The 17,467-nt window shown below is 42.2% G+C and overlaps 2 protein-coding genes across 3 annotated transcripts; one reads left to right on the plus strand and one right to left on the minus strand.

Moving 5' to 3' along the window:
- The first annotated feature begins 277 nt into the window (after nucleotides 1-277).
- Nucleotides 278-17,440, plus strand: top3b (DNA topoisomerase III beta). 2 transcript variants are annotated; one of them, XM_070964282.1, is made up of 18 exons: nucleotides 278-597; nucleotides 4,675-4,806; nucleotides 5,528-5,634; nucleotides 5,772-5,846; nucleotides 8,209-8,405; nucleotides 8,567-8,723; nucleotides 8,812-8,925; nucleotides 9,376-9,466; nucleotides 9,854-10,008; nucleotides 10,163-10,268; nucleotides 10,444-10,590; nucleotides 11,083-11,256; nucleotides 11,721-11,849; nucleotides 12,120-12,269; nucleotides 13,336-13,436; nucleotides 14,862-15,063; nucleotides 15,766-15,953; nucleotides 16,268-17,440. In XM_070964282.1, exons 1-18 carry the CDS (start codon nucleotides 528-530, stop codon nucleotides 16,541-16,543), a joined length of 2,571 nt encoding a protein of 856 aa, XP_070820383.1. In that variant the 5' UTR covers nucleotides 278-527; the 3' UTR covers nucleotides 16,544-17,440. The 2 variants fall into 2 exon arrangements, with proteins under 2 accessions (XP_070820383.1, XP_070820384.1); XM_070964283.1 differs by lacking the exons at nucleotides 278-597; nucleotides 4,675-4,806; nucleotides 5,528-5,634; nucleotides 5,772-5,846 and adding an exon at nucleotides 6,081-6,127 and having other exon boundaries at nucleotides 16,268-17,249.
- LOC139332926 (uncharacterized) lies at nucleotides 1,047-3,663 on the minus strand. Its single transcript, XM_070965110.1, has 3 exons — nucleotides 3,571-3,663; nucleotides 2,963-3,138; nucleotides 1,047-1,461 (listed from the first exon to the last, which is right to left on the minus strand). Exons 1-3 carry the CDS (start codon nucleotides 3,583-3,585, stop codon nucleotides 1,233-1,235), a joined length of 420 nt encoding a protein of 139 aa, XP_070821211.1. The 5' UTR covers nucleotides 3,586-3,663; the 3' UTR covers nucleotides 1,047-1,232.
- Nucleotides 17,441-17,467: the final 27 nt, after the last annotated feature.

The following is a 17,467-nucleotide window of genomic DNA, read 5'->3' on the forward strand; positions in this document are numbered from 1 at the left end:
AGTAGTAGTAGTAGTAGTAGTAGTAGTAAAATAATTTTGTGACTGAACTTCTTCTTCTTTTTCTTTTTTTTTTTTTAGCAATTCTGCCGCCGGATGATATGAAATGATCATTTTAAATTGTACTTCTTTGGCTTTTGGAGGAAGTGGCTATTTGAAATATTTTGAGTATTTCTCTGTGTTTATTCCTGTGATATTTGAGCATTCAGTGTCATCATGGGGAAAACTAAAACATCATGGGGAAAACTCTCATCTCTGTCTGACCCACAGGAAGTGTTTCGTCGGCGATTTGTCACCGGAAGTGAATCATGTGTAAACTGTCATGTCCGCGCTCGTGCTTCATAACTTAGCCCATTAGCAAGCAATTACATAGAAGAATAATATCGCTCTTCGCAGGAGAGAGGTTATTGTGAGCATTTCTTGGTCAGGTTTGAGACTGAAACAGCGCAGCAGGCCGCTTTCAGCGCAGAAACTGTTTCTGAGCCGACTGAGAGCAGTTTGATAGAGGAGCTGCTAGCGCTTCTTTCAAAATGAGAACTGTTTTGATGGTGGCAGAGAAACCATCCTTGGCTCAGTCGATTGCCAAAATCCTGTCTAAAGGTGCGTACGAATTTCAAGCCATGTACTATGCCATAAAGTGACTTCAACGCGGAAGGACAAGGCCAGGCTAGTAGCAGAGTAACGTTAGCGTTTCACTTAGTAGCAGCAAACAGTACCTTTAATCATCCAGTACTTCAGTGCTGTTCAGTTAGAGGTCTGAAAGGTTGGACGTGGAGAGTTGTTTGAGTGATGGTTATTTTTGGACAGCCCTGGCGTGTTGTTGGCTCCTCTGTATGTGATTGTGCACCAAACTCCGTTGAAAAAGCTGTCGTTTAAAGTGCATGTTGTTAAAGGTAAACTCATCTCCCATGTTATTTTTTCATCTGCACCAAATCCGTCAGAGACACTGCACTGCTACACTGACTGGACCCAAGTCCTTCAGGAAGAGGATGTGACAAGTGTGCCACCAAAAATGATCTCTATGGACACAAGAATGATACCAGTTAATGTAAAATATCTTTAATGATTACGCTACGCTGTTTACAGGCATTTATTGAATGGTTACATTTCATTATGGATGGGAAACAGTAACAATGAGTGAAATGGACTGTTTTTCAGAAAGCTCTGTCTCAATCTGAACAAACACGTTCTTGAAGTTCTCCATGTCCCTGTGCTGACACGGAGAGTCAGTCCGCTCAGCTGTGTCTGGAGATGGCACATATACAAGCTATGGTGATGAGCTCGAACTCCACAGAGTAGCTGGCTGTGGGGAAGCAGCTGGGGTTTTTCTTGAGGACAGGCATCCTCAGGGACAAGGGGATGGTCTCCAGACCAAAGGCATTGTCAAGTCCCCTGCAGGAATGACTGGTGTGGCAGCTGGCCTCATGGATGACCTGAGGCACTCGGTTCAAGTCTACGTTCTCCCTGGTGAGAGATCAGATTCAGGCTGTCATTCAGGCTTTCGTTCATGCGATCGAGTCAGTGTGGAAGGCGAGCAGTCATACGGTGGGACTGTAGGACTGTCCTTGACAAAAGAATGCCGAATCTTTATTCTTAATTAACCAGCAGTCGTATGATTTCTTGATGAGGTAAACTGGTCTATTATAGACATTTTTCACTGTCATTCAGCAGACGTGTTCAGTCACACAGAGGAAACCCTTTCATGTTTCACACCTATCAAACGTTAACGTGTCAGTCTTATTGTGATGCTTGAGAAGTCATATGTCAGTCATGACTAAAGACCCATTCCCCATCAAAAGACCATGCAAACAATTGCACTTAACACACACACAGTATTTCAGTGTCTTGTCTTTGTGTGCATGTGCAAGCGATGATTGTACATATTCCTACATTATGTTTATACTATCTTAATATTTGGGGGGAAGGAAGAGGTTTTGGGCTGGGTGATATGATTGAAACAATATTACAATCAGCAATATTAAAGAATTTCAGTCTATAGGGTTTGAGATATTAACCTATATGACAATTTGGCAGATTTATGCCAATTTAAGTCAAGTGCTGAAATGATTTGTCCATAATCAATTTGTCACTTGACAGAAAAGATAACCAATTAATATGGCAAGCAAAAATACCAAACATTTACTGATGGAAGCGCCTCAAAATGTGAAGATTTTCTGATTTTCTCTGTTTCACGTCACAGTAAACTGAATATCTTTGGATTTTAGTTTGTGAATCTTATAACACAAGACAACAACGTCATGTTTACTTGTAGGAAATTGCGACTGCTGTTTTATAAACCTGACAATGAATCGATTAATTGAGAAAATAATTGGCAGATTGATAGTCTCTGAAAATAATCATGAGTTGTCACACATTCACACATTCACATTCACACATTAACATGATGCTTGGCCTCATTCATGTTCTTTCTCTTTTGCTCCTTTACTGGTTCCATACACTGTCCAAAGTTGGATCTTATGTAGGGCATCCAGTAATGATTGTTTTCACTATTGATTCATCTGTTAATTATTTCTTCAATTACTCATTTAACTGTTTGGTCTCTAAAATGTCAGAAAATAGTGAAAATGTCCATTATCATTTCCCAGAATACAAATTACACATGTCCAGATGTCTTCCAAAAGATTCATTTTACAGTGATATAAAACAGAAAACGAGCAAATCTCCCATTGGAGAAGCTGGATCCTCTGGATTTTTGCCAGTTTTGCTTGAAAAATAACCACCAAAATGTCCATAAATGTTCTCAAGGTGACGTCTTTAAATTTCTAGTTTTATCTGACCGACGGTACAACATCAAAAATCCTAACTTTGAAATGATATAAACAGCAAAAAATCTCAAAATCGGACTAACACTTTCTGCAGTCATCTCTTTGGCTGAGGACAAAATCTGTGTTACAAAATCTGTGTTGTAACTTAATGACAAGCGATATATGACATGAACACTCACACGTAGCTCCAGGTTGCAATGCTGCGCTCGTTGATGCGGTTGGGCAGGTTGACCATCTGGCTGTAGTAGTCCTGCAGGCTGTATGTGCAGAAGGACTCGTCCACGCACTGGCTGCCCAGCGGCATGGCCAGACACTGGTGGAGGGCCAGCAGGCACAGCAGAAAGACACGCAGCAGCTGCACACAGAGAATAACTGGGTTGTCCTTTTTTGTGCTCACCAAAATGTGTCCATAGCATCAAGCTTTGAAAACTGGCAAGTACAGTAAGCTGACATGATGTTTCTGGTCAGATCTGTGATTTTTCCAGATTCCCTGATCAGATAGTTTGTGATGTAAATCTTCATTTTGAGTACATGAGATATCAGATCTATCTTGAGTGACTTCAGGGGCTCTGTGGAAGATGAGCTGAACATTACAGCACATGACGAGGATTCTTGTCTCACAGCCAGTCTGGGCAGAAGGAATGATTACAGCTACCGGTTTGTGTGAATGTTACGTTATGGTAGTATTCCTTAAAACCATAACCAGCTGAATGTAACCCGTTTGTTGTCAAAAACACAGTTTAGTCATCATCACAATCAACAGAAAGGCAGGTCAACGGTTTCTTACCTGGAGCTGTTCCATGGCTGAAGTTAATGACAGGAGGTTGTTTTCTGTTTTGTTTTTTTTCTTTTGTCTTCTGTGTTCTTCGGCTTGGAGTTGATCTGCGACCTGTATGTGGACCTGCCTCTATTTATGCCACCATCCTCTGTGTGTGTGTGTGTGTGTGTGTGTGTGTGTGTGTGTGTGTGTGTGTGTGTGTGTGTGTGTGTGTGTGTGTGTGTGTGTGTGTGTGTGTGTGTGTGTGTGTGCGCGCGCACACATACGTGTGTGGGAGTGGGGTGGAGGAAGACATGTTGGTCACTCCATCTCCCATCATTATAGTTTGTCCTGTGTTCCTGTCATTAGCATTCAGCCTTGAGAGAGTTGTTTTACACAGAGAGGACGTCAGCATGTAGCATTGAGCCCATGTAACAGATGGAGGGACACAGCTATCAGAGGTCTGACTCATCGTCAAGTCTATGCCTAGGTTGACAATATAAAATTCTTAGTACACATTATGTAAATATAAAAGTTTTCTTTCATGCAGATTGCATTTTAGTGAGATGAAAGTCGATTCCCTTAAAAAAAAAAACCTGAAGATAGGGCTAGCATTATTCTGTCATTCACTTTCATTTCTGTCATGCCAAACATTTGTCCCATCCTGCTAAGGACTGCACTCTATGTTCAGAAATAGAAGACATTTATACAAAACCCAGATAAAAACATCAGTTATTATATTTACTTCTGTATGTTTTTATGTGCAAACCAGTAGCAGCAGAAGAAAGAAAACTCATGCAGTAAGGCAAGCCTTCTACTACTGTATACATAATCTACTCTCAGCAAACAGTTTCTCCTTGCAGAGAAATACTCATTTCACTTTACTCTTTTTGTAATTGGAACAAGCAGCTGATCTTTGCCAAACCCGAAGTGATTACATCTTTTGTCTGAGATCCATTTGTTTATCCTTTCTACAACCCTGATTCCAAAAAGTTGGGATGCTGTGTAAAACATTAAAAACAGAAGTTAAAGTACAAATACCTCAAATCTGTACTTAACTACAGTACTTGAGTAAATGTACTTAGTTACATTCCACTATTGCCTTTAAATCTCATCTGTTCTGTTCTCTTTAAGGAAATTGCGTAAGCCGTAAGGGGCTCAATGGAGCATGCTCAGTGCATGAATACACCGGCAGCTTCCAGGGCCAGACTGTCCGCTTTAAGATGACTTCTGTGTGTGGACATGTGATGAGTCTGGATTTCATCGGTGGGTATCATTCAGATTAGGTCCTGACTTTCATTGATGTGAAGATTGAAAAATGGAATCACTTTTTTGTCTACCTTATTTACATATATGGAGGAAGAAAAAAATGATAGAAACACACTGTAACATAATGTAATTCAGTACAACTCCCTCCACTCCCTCTTCATCTGACCTGTGATCTGTCAGATTGGTATCAGTCCCTGGCAGTTAAGCAGACTGGATATCAGTCAGACATGACTGATCCACAGACAGTCTTCTCTTCTAATTTTGATGTGTCAAACAGCAGCTTAATGCTCTGGACTGTAATTAAGCCTCTCAGCCTCTCAGCTGTGCAGTGGGCACACACAGCATAAAGTGTAGCAAATGTGTCTGCACTCAGGTCAGACTGTGCTAAAACTTACTGAGACTGATGTGTTATAACGATGCAAACTATGTAGAACAGTGTAACTGTGTGTGTGTGTGTGTGTGTGTGTGTGTGTGTGTGTGTGTGTGTGTGTGTGTGTGTGTGTGTGTGTGTGTGTGTGAGTGTGAGAGACTCTTTGATTCTGTAACATCTTAAATTCCAAACTTCATCAGCTGTCCCATCATGTCTTACATTATATAATAACTATAAAGCAATAACTACTTGCACCATGTCTTTGACTTGGTGTTTTCTTCAGTATCCAAACTGGATTGGATTTCTTGTAGTTTCTCACTAAAAAGATCTTGCTTTGTCTTTTTCAAGGGAAGTACAACAACTGGGATAAGGTGGACCCTGCAGAACTATTTAGTAAAGCTCCCACAGAAAAGAAGGAGGCCAACCCCAAACTCAACATGGTCAAGTTCCTCCAGGTATGTCTTAGAGGTTGGGCCAATAATTGTTTTTCATTAACCACAGATGCTTACTGCAGTCTGTATTTTCAGCAGGAGGTCAGTGTTTCACACCCTGTGTGTTTGATGCTCACCATAAGTCTCTGTTGTCATGTTAGGTTGAAGCCAGAGGCTGTGACTACGTGGTTTTATGGTTGGACTGTGATAAAGAAGGCGAGAACATCTGTTTTGAGGTAATTCAGGCCTCATTTACACATGAACATGTCATGACATATTATCAACTGATAAATGTAGAACATGACTCCTGTTTGTGCCCCCCTGATGAATTTAAGTCTTGTGTTCACTCTCTTTTATCTCTGCTTTGGTCCTCACCAACTCCTAAGAAGATGTTAGGTTCTTTAGCTGCTAGAAACTCCACCACATTACGTTGCATGTATCAAGCTGATTCTTTTATCCCAAGTGACTTACAATCAATGTCTTCAGCCTTGTGGATACAACTCATGATTATGATCATGTAAGTACATCAACTTCATCAGATATGCTGTACTTCCTCAAGCAGTATATTTAGTTAAAATAAAAGATAAAGAGTTTTTTGTGCCATGGTGCAGTCTGATGTTGATGAAGAGCTCCTTCATCAGTGCGGAGACAGGACAGCAAACAGGTGTGACTTTGTTGTGTGGTAGCAGGGCTGTCCTCTGAGTGAGGGAGTAATAAGAAAGATGGCAGTAGCAGACCATAGAGGACGGCCTGAGGTGTAAGGTTTGACTGTGTCCAGGATGTGTCTGAACCAATTGCAGTGTGTATCAGTGCCTTGAATCAGATCTGACTGAGGACTGATGGAAAAGAGGTTTTTTGAATTGAAAGAAAGAGCTTTTAGCTGCAGATAAGGAAGTGGAGAAAGTAGACCTGTGGTTCTGTCTGCACGCAATGAGTCAGACAACCACAGATCTGGAGGTACTGGAGGAGCCTGCCAAGAGGTGAGAGGACAGAGAGAGTCCAGGGAAGAGGGCAAAGTAGAGAGGAGAGGGGTGAGGGGAGAGCTGATATTGACAGTATGTGAGGAAGAGAGAGGACAGTAGGATATGAAGAGGGAGGTCACAATTGAAGATTTTTGACTAGGAGGAATCCTGACAAGTCTGTCTGGTCTCCAAACTATGTTTCATCACAGAAACACATGAGAAGCAACATGGGAAAAGATGTGATACCATACACAGGACAGGATTTTATTCTTCCAGAATGAAAGTCCACAAGAAACAACCTGTCCAAATTATCTGTGGACTAATTGGGAACGAAAAAACAAAGAAGACAAAGAAATGGTTGGTGTTTGGATGTGGTTTGTGTTGCTGCTCCGGTGCTCTTCCATCTCGCTGTCTCAACTCCTCCCTTGCTCCGGTCCATGTCTGCTCTCTTTGGCTGGAGCTCGTTGCATGGCTCTCCATCCTTGACACAAGCAGATATTGAGCCCGCTTGACAAGAGGTGTGATTTCTAAAAACCCTACACTGTGTTTTGGAATTTCATTTAGAACAATTATTAGTTGGAATTGAGTACAGAACAGGGTTTTTCAGTTATACAGACAGTAGGTTACATCCCATACAGTATGTTCTCCATATTGTCCAGTATTTTATATACGTTGTTCAGATCATAGTCTTAAGGAACAGGTCAGTAGCACAGGACATGGCAACTTTTAAACCACAAGAGTTCACAACAGATGGGCAGGAAGAGGAAGATGCACACACCTTGGCGTGATTTGAACAGGTGACTTCACTGTTACAGGGCATGTGTTTAGATCATCAGGACAGCGCAGCAGCTACTGACAGCAGGTGACACTAAACACGAGCATAGTTCTGCGAACAGTTAGTAAGATACTGCGTTGAAGCCAGTGATTTACTTAATGATCTGTAACACTTAACCATGATGTTTAGTCAAACAGTTGGTGAATTTTGTGCGTGTCCATGTTCGCGTGTGGGTAGGTGTGTGCACATGAGAATGCGTACTATTTCATAAGCAGACGTGTTCTGTATGTAAAATCAAAGTGACCACTAACTCCAGCTGTCTGATAAATGTAATGCAATAAAAATATTCCTCCTAAAATGTTGTCGAGAAAAGGTATAGAGTAGCATAAATTGGAAATGCTCAGGTAGAGTACAAGTACCTAAACACTGTTGTACAGTGGATTTATCAGAGTTTTTTCAGTGAAAACAGCTGCCTGCTGCTGCTGCTGCTGCTGCTGCAGACAGCACTGATGTGTAGTGCAGGTTTGAACAGTCAGTGCAGCCGCTCTAATAATCCCTATTAATTGCCCAGGCAGCCAGTGTTGACAGCATGCTTTTTCTACACACTGTGCAGCAGTAATGTGCCATCACTATACATCACAGCTGGGTTTCACAAATATAACAAAGCTGACCTGCCCACATCCAGCTGTCATGTTGGCTGCAGTCAGGCGTGAGGTTCAAGAGACTTGTACCTCCCAACCCACTGAGTTACTCTTACGATGACTCAATCATAGATCATTTGGAAAGTGGTTACTGTGCCTCCAAAGATAGTTTAGATTTTGATCTTCCTGTCTCTCAGTCACTATTTATCTTGCCTCCCAGGTACTGGATGCCATCCAGCCAGTGATGAACAAGGGGGGTGTCAGGGAGCAGAGTGTTTACCGTGCCAAATTCAGCTCCATTACTGACACTGACATTTGGAACGCCATGAACCACCTGGGAGAGCCCAACCGCAACGAAGCCCTGTCAGTGGATGCACGTCAGGAGCTGGATCTGCGCATCGGCTGTGCCTTCACCCGGTACACTGCCTTCTACAGCCACACACTGGCTCTGCCACACACAGCCACTAGATTTCCCACAGCTGTCTGGTTGTAACACCAAAGAAATTTGATCCGGGTATTTCTTCGTAATATAAATGATATGGAATGTAATCTGTCTTCTGTTGGTCAAATATTTTCAGGTTCCAGACCAAGTATTTCCAGGGCAAATATGGCAATTTAGACTCCTCTTTGATCTCATTTGGACCGTGCCAGACCCCGACGCTAGGCTTCTGTGTGGAACGCCATGACAAGATCCAGTCCTTTAAACCCGAGACTTACTGGGTCATTCAGGCGAAGGTAAACCCTTAGTTTCTCTCCCACTGACACAGTATCAGTATCTCATTCTTCCCTGTTACATGAGCAGACATGTTTTGGTGTCGGTCAGGTGTTCAAAGGAAAAGAGAGCCCACTGACACTGGACTGGAACAGGGTGAGGGTCTTCGACAGGGACGTGGGTCAGATGTTCGTCAACCTGGCCAAGACATCCAGGGAGGCTAAGGTACTGATATTTTATTTCATATATAATTATGGGAAAGATATCCTGATTGATATTTTTGAGACATAAAATGATATCAATATTTAAGATTTTTTAAATTCCTCTAATGACTTATAATCAACTGACAGCCAAGTGTTGATACAAGGCTGGTCATTACAGAGGCAGGTGGCCTTCCATCTCGAGCCAGGTTCTGCTCAAGGTCCCTGCCTGTTGAAAGGAAGTTTTCCCTTGCTGTTGTTGCTATTTGCTCATGAGGGAATTGTTGGGTCTGAAGAATGGTCTGTAAATGTAGCTACGGTCAATGCTTCAGTTTTTCAGTGGAGCAGTCCAAAGAGATGCATGTTGATAGGTGGTTAGAGATGCAGGGAGGCCAGGCTAGCTGTCTGCCCCTCACTCCAGTCTCTGTGCTGCCATAATTGGAGCTCACCTTAGTTGACCTATCTCTCACTGCAGGTGGAGTCAGTGAGTAAGAAAGAGAAAGCCAAGCAGAGGCCCCAGGCCTTGAACACAGTGGAGATGCTGAGAGTGGCCAGCTCTTCCTTAGGTATGTTCACATCAACATATAATGTGTGTATGCCTGTAATGTTTTGATATGCTGTCACTGCTCAGTGCGGATGTTCAGCCATACATTGTTTGGATTAAGGCTGGAGAAAATTGGAGAAGAAAGTCTTTCCCATATATTCCATACTTCTTAAATAATATTTACTGCTTTTTGTCTGGAATGCAATAATTGTCTGTATCTCTAGGAATGGACTTGTAAATCTAAATCTGTGGAAAGTTGTAAGCTCTGTTGGATAAAACTTGTCCTAAACTTGAGTCCAGTATTCTGACAGAGCTCAGTCATGACCCTAATTCAGACAGTAAGATCCAGCTGTGTTTTGTGAGGGTGTAAGAAGAAGAGAAAACATTCAGACACCTGTTGATGTCTCAGGCATGGGGCCCCAGCATACCATGCAGATTGCAGAGCGACTGTACACACAGGGCTATATCAGCTACCCTCGTACTGAGACAACCCACTACCCAGAAAACTTCGACCTGAAGGGAACGCTCAAGCAGCAGACCAACAATCCCATCTGGGCAGAAGAGGTGAGGGCCGCTGTGGGGCCAAGGATACATTAAAGGATTGATGTCCTGATCATTTCCAGGCCAGCATTGTGTTTATGCTGACATGTTGGCAGTTAGAATATGGGGCTTGAATGTGGAAGCACATAGATGTGTGTTTTACCTTTACCTCCATCAGGTGAAGGCTCTGCTTTCAGCTGGGTTAAACCGACCCAGGAAAGGAACCGATGCTGGGGACCATCCTCCTATCACACCCATGCGTGCTGCCTCAGAGGGTGAACTGGGTGAGTCATACAACTAATTAGACAATGGGTCATAGAAGGTGGACATCACCTCTGATATCCCCCCTGTCTCTGTGATGGCTGACTTTTCAAGAACGATAAACAATTTGGCCTTCCAGCATGGTCAGACAGCATCACATGGTCAGCCTCTTACCCAGGTTCCTCTGCTTTTCCACAGGAAGTGATGGCTGGCGGCTGTATGAGTACATCACTCGCCATTTCATTGCCACTGTTAGTCAGGACTGCAAGTACCTACAGACCACCATAGACTTCAGCATCGGCACAGAGGCCTTCTCGTGTAGTGGCAAAACCCTGATATCACCAGGTAACATGTTCCCCTGCTTCTTGAGTACCGTGCTGCAGTTTGCACTTTGCACTTTGCACATTTAGAGCTCCAAATGGCAGCAATGATTTTGCACTAGTTTGATCAAAATATGTCTAATATTTCCTTTAAAACTTAAAACTTTAAAGGATCATCAGTCTCTTTACAACTGAGAGCTCAGGTCACTCTAAGTTAAATAAACTATTTTTAACCTACTTGGCCCATAGTAAATGAGTACAGTAAAACCACAAGGAGTACCAAATGTTGTTTGTACCCTTTTCTCATAATTTCATCTTAAGCTTTCTTAAGTAAGAACTTTCCTTCATCTCATCCATTGCAGTTTTCACTTCTGGCCCTCCGTCTGAATTTAATGTCATGTGACTGCAAACCTATTTAAAACTAGCCAGTAATTGGACAAACTTAGTGATGCATTTATGAATAGCTGGTGCAGCCCAACCCTTGCTAAGTGTATTCTATTCTATCTTCTTTTCACAGGTTACACATCAGTGATGCCATGGCAGGGCATCCCTCTGGAGGAGGCCATGCCAGCTTGTGAGCGTGGAGACACATTCACAGTAGATGAGATCAAGCTGGTGGAAAAGCAGACCAGCCCCCCAGACTACCTGACTGAGGCCGAACTCATCACCCTCATGGAGAAGCATGGCATTGGTATACCTCAGCACTGCCTGTCGGACATGATTGTTGTTTATATCTTCTAACTGTAAATGTAAAGTATTTGTAAGAGAGGAAGCAGCCTGTCGCCTATTTACACACCCAGCAGACCAAAAAAAAAAAAAAAAATCAGGTATTTCAGTTTTAAGGACTCTTTATCCTTAAAGGTTTTTAATCTTACCACTGGATTTGTAATGAATCCATCAGTTCTGTACATGTATCCAGAAGGACTGCAGTGACTTTTTAATGCCAACTACCCAGGCAGTCCTCTCTTTGTCACCTAAGACATTTTCCACTGGTTAGGTCTTTCTTATTACCTTTTTTAAGTCAATGCTCACGACCTGATGCTGGTCTTTATTAAGCACTACGTGATTTAGAGACCTGCCTGACAGCATTCATCTAATGAGGGATCATGATAATAATGGAGAACAGTTTTTCACATGTTGGATTCTGTCCTTCAGGTACTGATGCCAGCATCCCTGTCCACATCAACAACATCTGCCAGAGGAACTATGTGACTGTAGAGAGCGGGCGCAAGTTGAAGCCAACCAACCTGGGAATTGTCCTGGTACATGGTTACTACAAGACAGGTCATTGGCCTCATATTATTGTTCATGCTCTTAGGTATTTGTAGCTGTGCAATGATTGCGGGTTTTTAGAACACCATTGAATCATCATAAACTGATGCAGCAGGCCAGTATAATCAGCCCTTCAGGACAGGGGACCAGACAGAATAGTCCCGCTCATTGAAATACATGAGCCACATTATTGTACTGTAAACACTAACGATTGTGTGTGTGTGTGTGTGTGTGTGTGTGTGTGTGTGTGTGTGTGTGTGCGTGTGCGTGTGTGTTTTGCAGATGCAGAGCTTGTGCTGCCCACCATACGTAGTGCTGTGGAGAAGCAGCTGAACCTCATCGCGCAGGGTAAAGCCAACTTTCAGCAGGTCCTGCAGCACACACTGGATATCTTCAAGAGGAAGTTTCATTACTTTGTGGATTCCATCCCCAGTAAGTTCACTACAGCCACAGGAGTACTGTGTTCAAGCTCCTTTTAGCAGTCTGCAAAAAAGGGAGCATTAACGAGGATTCAATTCCAGCTGAAATCTAATACAAGTTGAGACAAGTTCATAGTTACTATCTGCTGTTTATACAGAGACTATGAATACAACTTATTCATGACTTGCTATTGTCACAGTACAAGTGGTTCTGCTAAAATGATTTGTTTAAGGTCCAGGGGGTTAATTACCACTACGCCTTATGGCTCTACCAACGATTAGCAGGCCATCACATAACCTGAATAACAGTTGCCACTCAGCAACAAAAGGAAGCAGGCCTTATCTGAACCTCCGGTGAGATGTCTAACATGCCGCCATTTGTCCAAGATCCCTGCAGTGTTGTCCACTCGACTGCAGTGCTTGAATCGGACAGCCCACTCAGGTCCGCTCCTGTCCTCTTCTCAGTTTAACAACCACACATTGAGCTCAGCCCATGTCATTCATTAAGTTAGGGCCAGACTTCAACACTGAAAAGACAAAGTGTCTAAGATGGAGATATATCCAGAAATCAGAGTCAACCAAATCAAAGTCTTGTTTTAGATACTGAAAAATATCCATAGGACCATCTTGGTATAGGTGTACATAAGCACCCTGTATTAACCCACTGCCTGCAGCAGAATGGCAGAGCTGCTGATTGAATCTTGTTGATGCCTCAGTTGTCTGAGGCACTAATGTTTTTATAAAACTGTGTGGCATTTTCCTTCTCAGACTGCTATGGAGGGACAGAGAATAACCTGGCTGTATCAGAAAAGCTTCAGTTGGAAAGCAATCAAGCATCTCCTTTTCAATTTTAACTTTTAGAGAGCTTTTAGAGAGGACAACTTACATTTTCAGTGAGTTGTTCTGGTGAAAATCACAAGGGGGTGAGATAATTCAGTAGTAAGGTTTAAAAGTTGGAAGTAAATGAAAGAGGAGATAAAACAAATGGTTAAGTTTTAAAGGAAATGTTCGACATACTTTACAATTTGGTTCATTCCTATGTAACTCCAGGCCACAGTCTCTCTCTGCTGTGTTTACAGGCATGGATGAGTTAATGGAGGTCTCCTTTTCACCCATTGCTGCCACTGGGAAGCCCCTGTCCCGCTGTGGCAAGTGTCACCGCTTCATGAAGTACATACAGGTCAGCAGAACAGTCAACACTACTGTTAGAGTTTGGAGAAAGCGTGATTGCAGACTTGATCAACAGTAAGACCCTGTGCATTTTTAAAAGGGCCAGTGTCCAATGTGAGGTGGAGTGCCTGTGGCATGGCCAGCTTAAACACTAGGAAGCTACAGGCCCTTTGTTGAGTCCCTGTCATTGCAGTTATCAGACCAAAGGTGCTGTCTCTGTCTTGAGCATATGGTTGTCTTGCCTACAGAGCTGACATGTGTTGCATTGCCTGTTGCTTCCTTATGTTGCACTGGTCTCCATTGTTTAGCAGTGGAAAATGTTATTAAATCTGGTAAAGGGATAACATGCATGTATCTTAGAGTTCTGCTTTTTGACATATTTGACTCACAGGCTCCTCCATAAGTTGAAAAATAAGTTTTGGAATCCACCTGTCATCAGCCTTGTTATCATCTTTCATCCAGGTTATCACAATCATGTGTTTCTTGAGTCCACCGTCAAACACTTTGTACAAGAGTGGTCACACTGTTCTTGCTCAGAAGTTTTAACTTTTCAGTCATCGGTACCCTCTGTCTTCCTCCCTGGACCTGGTGATGTCTGGCTGTTGAGCTCTGGCCTTCAGCTTTAAAAATGCTAAAGTGGACATGCTTATTGCCATTTCCATTTGACGTCAGAAGCACTTTCAAATTCATGAATGAATCATGAGGCTGCAGTTCCTTTGGCCATTGTCATTGTATCTGAATACATACATAGTGGGTTGCGTGTGACTCTTAAGTGATGCACTCTGGTGGAAGCCTTGTATTAAGTCCTCTGAGTGCTACTTGTGTGTTTAGTTTGCTCCATGTTGCGGGGGATACATATTTGGTTTGGCCTCATTACAGTTTCAAGGAACTTTGTCGATGTCAGCCATTACAGTTTATGTTAGCAATCCAGCATATGTAACTCCAGGGAGTCACATGGTAGTGTGTTAGTAATTCTACTTTTTCTTCATACACAGTGGCTTCAGAAAGTATGCAGAGCTGTTCACTTTTTGCACCTTTCAGTGTGCTATAGATTAGATTTAGAATGGAATAATTCAGTTTTGATATGAAGTGCCATTTATTTATTTTTTTTATTAAAGAGTGTTCCATATTAACATGAAGGTTAACATTAAGTTTAGATATGACACCACATCAAAATTTAAATCTCTCAACAGATTTGTAATTTTATTCCATCCATAAAGAACCAAAACCTTACAGGCTATTCAGAGTTCAGGTTATGGAAGACTCCAGGTTTTGGAAAATAAAATATAGTGAAAAAGGCCCTATATGCATCCAAGATGGTATTGTGAGCAATCATTGGTGAGGACTTGATATTCATGCTGTCGTGTTTCAAGTATTCAGTCTGTAGAATGCACTTGATCTGATCCTGACATCTGATCCTCACATGTATCTGCAGGCTAAGCCCAGCAGGCTCCATTGCTCCCACTGTGACGAGACCTACAGTCTTCCCCAGAATGGAGCCATCAAGCTGTACAAGGAGCTCCGCTGTCCACTGGATGACTTTGAGCTTGTGCTGTGGACATCAGGGGCCCGAGGCAAGAGCTATCCCCTGTGCCCCTACTGCTTCAGCAATCCACCTTTCAGGGACATGAAGAAAGGTAAGACTAAACCAGAATGTTAACTCCACACGCTAATTAACTGGAGCCTTGTGACCCTGACAGCAAAATGGTTTCAAAATGTGAAACCAGGTCTCATACTGGAAGCCATTATTACTTTGTACAAGTTAAGTAGAAAAAATTATGGCCTTTTTCAAAAAACATTGAATGCCTTTTCTGAAGGATGTGAGAGTTCAGTTTCAGGCTTGGGGCAAACAGTACATCAACCACACAGTGATCTAGGTTTTAGGAGTATTTCCTGCACACCCACAGCCTATGTGGAGCAGCAGTCTGTGTCTGAGAAGCTTGTTTAGGGTTGTACAAAAGTGATTGTACATGTAAAAATGTGGGTGGTGCAATTTGATGACAGTAAAACCCGAATTCCATCTTGATGCTTTGTAAAACGTAAGTAAAACCAGAAGACAATCAAACTGTTTCTGAGCTCATGTAGTAACATCCTTTATGCAGTCATGTGTGAATGGTGATCCTCGCTCCATCCTTCCTTCATACCCAGTCATGATGTGATCACCTGTTACCAATGAACTTGTTTACCTGTGGAATGTTCCAAACAGGGTTTTTTGGAGCATTTGTTGCTCTTGTTCAAAATGTGCTGCTGCCTCCTAATGTGTTGATAATTCAGTATATGCTCTATTTTAATACCAATCATTTATGAGTAATTCCTCTTTTCATATCTGTTTTTCTCAGGTATGGGATGCAATGAATGCACCCATCCATCCTGTCAGCACTCTCTCAACTCTTTTGGCATTGGACAGTGTGTGGAGTGTGATAGTGGGGTTTTGGTGCTGGATCCCACCTCTGGTCCAAAATGGAGGATGGCCTGTAATAAATGCAATGTGGTGGTGCATTTCTTTGAACATGCACACAGGGTGCAGGTAAGAAAGGAGTCCTACGTCTTGTCCTATTTGAAGATAATTGTATGTATATGGCACAATGTCTAAATAGGCTTTACATGCCCAGAATAGCAAACACATGTAGGGATCTAAAAATGTGCAGGCAGGCTGTCACTCCTCCTGATGTCCTGAAACTGATGTTTTGCAGTGTAAAATTATGGTTCCTCTTATGTGCAATGAAGTGCACAACGATTTGGAACACCCTCTAAAGATCCAGTTATCCAAAGCTACTTTGCTGTGGAGTGATTTCAGTCCAGCTCATGAGTCCCCGTCCTCCTTCCTCTCTCTTCCTGTAGGTTGCTCAGGAGAGCTGCGATGCCTGCGACGCCTCTCTGGTTGCTGTGGACTTCAACAAGACTCGCACTCCACTTCCTGCCGGTGAGACCCAACACACTGGTTGTGTTTTCTGTGATCCAGTCTTCCAGGATCTGGTGGAGCTCAAACACGCGACCATGAGGCACCCCCGGGGTGGAGGTGCCAGACGAGGAGGACGCGGACGAGGCAGGGGACGCCGTGGCAATCCTAAAAAACCTAAAGATAAAATGGCTGCCTTGGCAGCTTATTTTGTATAGTGTCTGTGTGTAGTGCATCCTGTTGGTTGCTGGAGACATGTGAAGATGCATGTCAGTAAAGGGACTTCTGTTTTTACCTTTGTGTTCAGTTACACTCAAGTAAAATATGTATTTAAAAAGGTGTTTGTTGTAAATGTGTATTTACATTTATTTTGACCTTCTGCAAGGAAAATTGTTTCTACCTTCCGTTCAACCTCAGAGTACACAAATACATCAAACTGGACAGAAGACATCAAATTTGACAGACACATACCTGAATCCCACACATCAGAGTACAGCCTCAGCATACAAAATTACATCCTGACACACTTCGTGTTAGCATTTTAACATCAACTTGTGTCATATTTGAAGATTATGTACACCCTTTATCACGCAAACAGTTAGAAAGTTACTTAACACGCCATGTAGCATGTTTTCCATTTCCAGGACAAATAGTCTTAGTTTATTCTTTTCCTTTCCTTTTAACTTGATTATTTCCATTAATACTTTTTCATGTAAGGTTTTTATTTACATTCTCAGATAGCTGTTTTTCAATTTAATTTGTTATTTTTTCATAAAAAATGTCATGATTTTAGTCATTTTTCAAGCAGAAATGCCACACATTTGCTGGTTCCACTTTCTCACATATGAGGATTTTATTATTATTTTTAACTGAATATTTGGAGGTTTTGGACTGATGGTCAAATAAATCAATCAATTTGAATACATCACCGTGATTTGTGGGAAATTATATTAAGTAGTTTTCACAGTTTTCTGTCATGGGCAAATCGATTAATCAAGAAAATTAAGATTTGCACGCTTAGCTAAGAGCTCTTTTTCACTTTCCCTTTTCTTCTAACCATTATTTATGTGGTGAGAATCCTCTGTAGTGGAGTAAAATAATCCTTTATGGACCATTTTCTTTGTTAATTTCTTATTTCTAAT

Source organism: Chaetodon trifascialis, chromosome 6, assembly GCF_039877785.1.
Source record: "Chaetodon trifascialis isolate fChaTrf1 chromosome 6, fChaTrf1.hap1, whole genome shotgun sequence".
Taxonomy (NCBI): domain Eukaryota; kingdom Metazoa; phylum Chordata; class Actinopteri; order Chaetodontiformes; family Chaetodontidae; genus Chaetodon; species Chaetodon trifascialis.